The 7,912-nt window shown below is 37.8% G+C and overlaps 1 protein-coding gene across 1 annotated transcript in view; it reads left to right on the top strand.

Annotated features, from left to right (window-relative positions):
• Positions 1 to 7,912, top strand: part of Exoc6b (exocyst complex component 6B) — a 425,980-nt gene that overhangs the window by 74,154 nt on the left and 343,914 nt on the right. Inside the window, exon 6 of the mRNA XM_021190223.1 lies at positions 6,156 to 6,360. Coding sequence (XP_021045882.1) covers positions 6,156 to 6,360 — 205 coding nt within the window. The remainder of the gene's footprint in view (positions 1 to 6,155; positions 6,361 to 7,912) is intronic.

Here is a 7,912-nt window from a genome sequence, read left to right as displayed (position 1 = left end):
GGAGGAAGGAAGGAGGAAGGAGGAAGGAAGGAGGAAGGAAGGAAGAAGGAAGGAAGGAAGAAGGAAGGAGGAAGGAAGGAGGAAGGAAGGAGGAAGGAGGAAGGAAGGAGGAATGAAGGAGGAAGGAAGGAAGGAGGAATGAAGGAGGAATGAAGGAGGAAGGAAGGAGGAAGGAAGGAGGAAGGTGCTGGGGAGTAAATATGAGCAAGATGCAATGATGTATGTATGAAAGCTTTTGTTATAAACCCAGTTTTTATACTAAGACACCAATAAAAGAAACTTAAAATACTGATTCCAGTTACTTGAGGTTATAATGTAGTTTATCGTTCATCTTTCATTTTTAGTTTATTTGTATCTTTCAATCTAAAGTATGTTTCCTGTAGATAAAATATGATTGTGCTTTTTATAATTGCACCTTGGGATGTTTGTTTAGTTGGACTATGTAGTCCTTTCATACTTAATGTAATTAAGGTTGGATTTTTCTTTTTCATAGTTTTTCTAGTCTCCTTGGTTTCTGTTTCTCCTTTCTACTTTTTTTGTTTTAAATACATTGGGGTATATGCTTTTACTTTTTATTGATTTTGAAAATATTAAAACATTTTTAAGATTCATTTACTTTATGTGTTTGAATGTTTTGCCTGCATGTATGTGTATGCACCATATGTATACAGTACCAGAGGTGTCCAAGAGAGGGTGCTATATCCCCTGGAACTGGAGTTATAGTTGGTTGTGAGTTGCTATGTGTTTGCTGGGATCTGAACCCCAGTCCTCTGCAAGAGTTTCTAGTCCTCTTAATCACTGATCCATCTTTTCAACCTCTTAGAAATGTTTTTTGATTTGCTTTCTTGGAGTTTGCTGTATGAACACTTATGTGCACCTCAGTTTATTACAGCTTCCTTTAAAGTCTTTACCTATACAAATTTGATATATATATACTGCTAGATTCATTTTAGTAGCTCATTTTTCATTCTTCTAGTTTACTGTTACAATATATGATTTCTATATATTTTTGTGAGCCCATATGCCATTAAATTACTACTTTAAAAACATTATTTTTTCAAGGAAGTTAAGAAATGTAATTTTCATTTTAGCACCTATTTACTTACTTTACCACTTTATATATTTTCCATCCTTTGCTCCAAATATGTTTTGTCTTAATATCAATGCTGGTTTTTCACAAGTCCAGTTTCCCAGGGGACTGCAGGTAAGATAATTGGAAGTACCTTGGGCAAGGCTGGTAGCAGCATTTCTGTGGAACAGTTCCATTAATTCCCCTGAAATTCTGTTTTGTGTTAATTTGGATACTTTTGTCATACATATGTGCATGTGTACAAAACATACACAAACATATGCACATGACTTTCCAGGTTCTTTTCTTTACCATCATTAGAGGTTTTCTTGGAAGTACTCTCAGTTCTGAACATCTGTGCTCCAAAAGCAAGGGTACCCACATACATAAAAGAACATTTACTGAAGCTCAAAGCACACATTGCACCTCACACAATAATAGTAGGAGACTTCAACACCCCACTCTCATTAATGGACAGATCATGCAAGCACAGTGAAACTAACAGAAGATATGGACCAAATGGATATCTATAGAACATTTCATCCTGAAACAAAAGAATATACCTTCTTCTCAGCACCTCATGGTACTTTCTCCAAAACTGACCATATAATTGGTCAAAAAACAGGCCTAAACAAATACAAGAAGATTGAAGTAATTCCATGCATCTTGTCAGATCACCATGGACTAAGGTTGGTCTTCAATAGCAACAAAAACAACAGAAAGCTCACATACACATGGAAGCTGAACAATGCCCTACTAAATGATAACTTGGTCAAGGAAGCAATAAAGAAATTAAAGACTTTTTAGAATTTAATGAAAATAAAGGTACAACATACCCAAACTTATGGGACACAGTGAAAAGCACTGCTAAGAGGAAAACTCATAGCTCTGAGTATCTCCAAAAAGAAAATGGAGAGAGCATACACTAGCAGCTTAACAGCACACCTGAAATCTCTAGAACAAAAAGAAGCAAATACACCCAAGAGGAGTAGATGGCAGGAAATAATCAAACACAGGACTGAAATCAACTGAGTAGAAACAAAAAGAACTATACAAAGAATCAACCAAACCAGGAGCTGATTCATTGAGAAAACCAACAAGATAGATAAACCCTTAGCCAGACTAACCAGAGGGCACAGAGACAGTATCCAAATTAACAAAGTCAGAAACGAAAAGAGAGATATAACAACAGAAACTGAGGAAATCCAAAAAATCATCAGATCCTACTACAAAAGCCTATATGCAACAAAACTGGAAAATCTGGGTGAAATGGACAATTTTCTAGACAGAAACTAAATACCAAAGTTAAATCAGGATCAGAAAAACCATCTAAACAGTCCTATAACTAAAGAAGTAGAAGCAGTCATTAAAAGTCTCCCAACCCAAAAAGTCCAGGTTTAGTACAGAATTCTATCAGGCCTTCAAAGAAGACCTAATACCAATACTCTTTAAACTATTCCACAATATAGAAACAGAAGGAACACTACTCAATTTGTTCTATGAAGCCACAGTTATGCTGATACCAAAACCTCAGAAAGACCCAACAAAGAAAGAGAACTTCAAACTAATTTCCCTTATGAATATTGATGCGAAAATACTCAAATTCTTGCAAATTGAATCCAAGAACACATCAAAATGAACATTCACTACTATCAAGTAGGATTCATCCCAGGGACTCAGGGATGGTTCAATATTTGTAAATCCATCAATGTAATCCACAACGTAAACAAACTCAAAGAAAATAAAAACCACGTGATCATATCATTAGATGCTGAAAAAGCATTTGACAAAATTGAACGTTCCTTCACCTTAAAAATCTTGAAAAGAACAAAATTCCACGTCCATACCTAAACATAGTAAAAGCAATATACAGCAAATCAGTAGCCAACATCAAAATAAATGGAGAGAAACTTGAAGCAATCCCACTAAAATCAGGGACTAGATAAGATTACCCACTCTCTCCCTATCTATTCAATATAGTACTTGAAGTTCTAGCCAGAGCAATTAGACAACAAAAGGAGGTCAAAGAGATACAAATTGGAAAGGAAAAAGTCAAAATATCACTATTTGCAGATATGGTAGTATACTTAAGTGAGCCCAAAAATTCCACCAGAGAACTCCTACACTGATAAAAAATTTCAACAAAGTGGCTGGATATAAATTAGCTCAAACAATCAGTAGCCTTCCTATACTCAAAGGATAAATGGGCTGAGAAAGAAATTAGGGAAATGACACCCTTCACAATGATCACAAACAATATAAAATATCTTGGTATGACTCTAACCAAACAAGTGAAAGATCTGTACAACAAGAACTTCAAGTCTCTAAAGAAAGAAATTGAAGAAGATCTCAGAAGATGGAAAGATCTCCCATGCTCATGGATTGGCAGGATTAATATAGTAAAAATGGCCATCTTATCAAAAGCAGTCTACAGATTCAATGCAATCCTCATCAAAATTCCAACTCAATTCTTCATAGAGTTAGAGCAATTTTCAAATTTATTTGGAATAACAAAAAACTCAGGATAGCAAAAACTATTATCAACAATAAAAGAACTTCTGGGAGCATCCCTGACCTCCAGCTGTAAGACAGATCAATAGTGATAAAAACTGCATGGTATTGGTACAGTGACAGGCAGGTAGATCAGTGGAATAGAATTGAAGACCCAGAAATAAACCCACACACCTGTGCTCACTTGATCTTTGACAAAGGAGCTAAAACCATCCAATGGAAAAGATAGCATTTTCAACAAATGGTGCTGGTTCAACTGGTGGTCAACATGTAGAAGAATGCAAATTGATCCATTCTTATCTCCCTGTANAAAGCTCAAGTCCAAGTGGATAAAGGACCTCCACATAAAACCAAACACACTGAATCTAATAGAAGAGAAAGTGGAGAAAAGCTTCGAGCACATGGGCACAGGGGAAAAGTTCCTGAACAGAACACCAATGGTTTATGCTCTAAGATCAAGAATCGACAAATGGGACCTCATAAAATTGTAAAGCAATTTGGTAACCAACAGATTGGGAAAAGATCTTTACCAATCGTACATCTGATAGAGGGCTAATATCCAATATATAAAAAGAACTCAAGAAGTTAGACTCCAGAGAACCAAATAACCCTATTAACAAATGGGGAACAGAGCTAACCAGAGAGTTCTCAATGGAGGAAACTCCAATGGCCGAGAAACAACCCCACACCAGTCAGAATGGCTAAGATTAAAAAAAAAAAAGGGTGACAGTAGATGCTGGTGAGGATGTGGAGAAAGAGGAAAACTCCATTTTAGGTGGGATTGCAAGCTGGTACAAACCCTCTGGAAATAAGTCTGGGTGTTCCTCAGAAAACTGGACATAGTACTACCAGCTATACCACTCCTGTCCATATACCCAGAAGATGCTCCAACATGTAATAAGGACACATGCTCCACTATGTTCATAGCAGCCATATTTATAATAGCCTGAAGCTGGAGACAATCCAGATGTCCCTCAACAGAGGAATGGATACAGAAAATGTGGTACATAATGGAATATTTTTCAGCTATTAAAAACAATGACTTAATGAAATTTTTAGGCAAATGGTTAGAACTTGAAAATATCATCCTGAGTGAGGTAACTCAGTCACAAAAGAACACACATGCTATGCACTCACTGATAAGTGGATATTAGCCCAAAGTTCAGAATACCCAAGTTCAATTTACAGACCATATGAAGCCCAAGAAGAGGAAAGACCAAAGTGGGGATGCTTCAGTGCTTCCTAGAAGGGGTGGGGGGACAGAATACCACAGAAGGAAATATGAAGACAGTGTGGAGCAGAGACTGAAGGAAAGGCTATCCAGAGAATGCCCCACCTGGGGATCCATCCCATATACAGTCACCAAAAGTTATTGTGGATGCTGGGAAGTGCTTACTGACAGGAGCTTGATAATAATGACTGTCTCCTAAGGGGCTCTGCCAGAGCCAGACAAATACAGAGGTGGATGCTTGCAGCCTACTAGTGAACTGATTGTGGGGGTCCCTGATGGAGGATTTGGAGAAGGGACTAAAGGAACTGAGGGTGTTTGCAGCCCCATGGGGGGAGCAACAGTGTCAACAGGCCAGACCCCCGGGAGCTCCCGGGTACTGGACCACCAACCAAGGGTACACATGGAGGGATCCATAGCTCTGCATACATGACAGAGGATTTCCTTGTTGGACATGAGTGGGAGGAGCGGCCCTTGGGCCTGAGGTTGTTTGATGCCCCAGTGTAGGGGAATGCCAGAGAGGGAAGACAGGAGTATTTGGGTTGGTGGGTGAGCACCCTCATAGCAGCAGGGGGAGGGGGGTGATAGGATAGGAGGTTTCTGAAGGGGAGACCTGGAAAGGGGAAAAAATTTGAAAAGTAAATAAAGAAAATATCCAGTAATAAAAAAAGAAGTCTTCATGGAGTATTTCAGTTTGTAGAATGGTCTTTTGACATTGAGATTTTTTTTTGAATTTTTAAAATTTATTTTGACTTTTGGACTTTTTTGGATATTTTCTTTATTTACATTTCCAATGTTATCCTCTTTCTTGGTTTCCCCTATGAAAACCCCCTATCCCCTCCCTTTGCTCACCAACCCACCCACTCCCTCTTCCTGGCCCTGGCATTCCCCTACACTGAGGCATAGAGCCTTCACAGGACCAAAGTCCTCTCCTCCCATTGATGGCCGACTAGGCCATCCTCTGTTACATATGCAGCTAGAGCCATGAGTCCCACCATGTATACTCTCTGGTTGGTGATTTAGTCCCTTGGAGCTCTGGGGGTACTGGTTAGTTCATATTGTTTCTCCTAGACAGTCTCTCTCAATTTTTTGAGATTATTTTAAAAATTGTATATGAAAAATTTCATTGGTATTCATGATTACTTGTTTTTGGGATGTTTTTATTTTTATTTTATTAGTCTTTAAAGCATATATTAATTTTTAATATTTAAGAAAACTTTATTAAAATACTACACTGGATTTGTCTTAATGTACAACGAAAGCTAATTGAGGTTAGATTTTTTTTTTCCCCTTGAGTAATGTATTTGTCCGTTTAAGAAAGACTGAAGTGGCTGATTTCTTTTGTAGACATTATCCCGCACTGAAGACACTGGAGCATCTGGAACACACCTATCTGCCTCAAGTGAGCCACTATCGATTCTGTAAGGTGATGGTGGACAACATCCCTAAGCTTCGGGAGGAAATCAAGGATGTTTCTATGTCTGATCTCAAAGACTTTCTGGAGAGCATCCGCAAACATTCAGACAAAATTGGAGAGACTGCCATGAAGCAAGTAGGTCCTTGGTTTGTGATAGGTTGGCCTATTGGCTCTGCTAATACTTGGTTATACACAGATTTCTCCTTGGGAAGTGTGTTAATTACTTCTTAACTCATTTTAGGAAGGTCCGTCATAAATGAAAATGTTATTAACAGAGTGATGAGGTGTTCACTCTCTGACTGCTGAGTGAACAGTGACTGATGACGATGGTTTGTGTCAGAGACTGGAGAGAATTCAGCTTGATTTTGTGTAGTAGTTAAAGTCCAAAGTCTTTAATACTTTCCTTCTAGTAAACAACATGAATTGTGTTGCATGTACCTTTGGTTGATTACTGTTAGGAAGGTGGCTTGTCATGCATAAATATTTCTGATATTGATGGCTATTAGTGGACTGTTGTTGGTTATGACTGCAGAAAGGGATATACTTACAGCCCCTAAGTTCATCAAATGTGTTATGAATATTTACTTTCTTTAAATATTTTCATCTCTAAGTTTGTAATGCCATGAGGTTGCCTTTTGTCATTGCCATTGAAGAATAGTAAGTAACACTTCCTCCTGAAATTTAAGTCACATTGATGTTATAAAGATGCTTTAGCATATTTGATGATGTAGCCTACAACTTAGCTCTTAATTATTTATGGAAAGTGTTTTATGGTTTTGTCAACAAGTGTTTTCAAGTAGATTTGTATTATAGTGTGGGGAACAAGGGACAGCAAATCACATCTGGAAACCTTACTTTAGGGCTCAGCTAGTACTGATAGACGTAGTTCAGTCGTCTATTTGATAAGGCAGAAGAGATCTGCCAATTATTTTTTTATAAGACAGTTTTAAAAATCCCCTTTTAAATTTTATTGGTGTTATACTTTAAAATGTGAGAAGTGTAGGCTACACTCTTTTTGTCTCAGCTCTCGCATGCTGTGACTGCAGGCCTGTGCTGCCAGTTCTTAGTGCTGAACCTGGAAGCTGACTTTCTAAAGGTTGTTTTCTTCAGGTCTCTGCTAGACAAATTTACTTGCCTTAGCTAAAAGAGAGTTATGTTATGAATATTGTCACTTCATTTAATTTGGAGTTAGCTGGTCTTATTCCGTAAGTATCTGAGGAAATGAATGCCTAGGAAGAGAAGAGACTTGCTCAATGCAAGCAACTTGTGAAGGTCAGATCATGTAATAGAATGCAGAGAAAGCTGGAATAGATATGTTAACTATGACACTCAGTCTTTGTAAACTGTTAGCTAGTTTATTTTTGTTTCACAAAGAAATAGTGAAGAAATCTTTTTATGAATTCAGTACTTAAGTATTAAAAGTTTTCATATTGGAAATAGCCTTAGTGCATAAATTGCTATCCTGCGCATGCATGCGTGCATGCATGCATAGGGTTGTTGTTTGCTTTGTGTTTTGAGACAAAGTCCTCAGTAATACAGTCCTGACTGTCCTGGTACGTGGTATATAGACCAGTCTGGCCTCAGACTCAGAGATGCAAGCCTTCCAAGTGCTTGGATGAAAGGTGTGTGCCATAATAGTCAGAACAACAAANGTACTACATAAAGAAAGAATATTAAAAGCAGCAAG

This window comes from Mus pahari, chromosome 2 (genome assembly GCF_900095145.1).
Source record: "Mus pahari chromosome 2, PAHARI_EIJ_v1.1, whole genome shotgun sequence".
Taxonomy (NCBI): Eukaryota; Metazoa; Chordata; class Mammalia; order Rodentia; family Muridae; genus Mus; species Mus pahari.
Note: the sequence above shows the minus strand (reverse complement) of the source record. Positions and strands in the feature narration are given on the sequence as shown.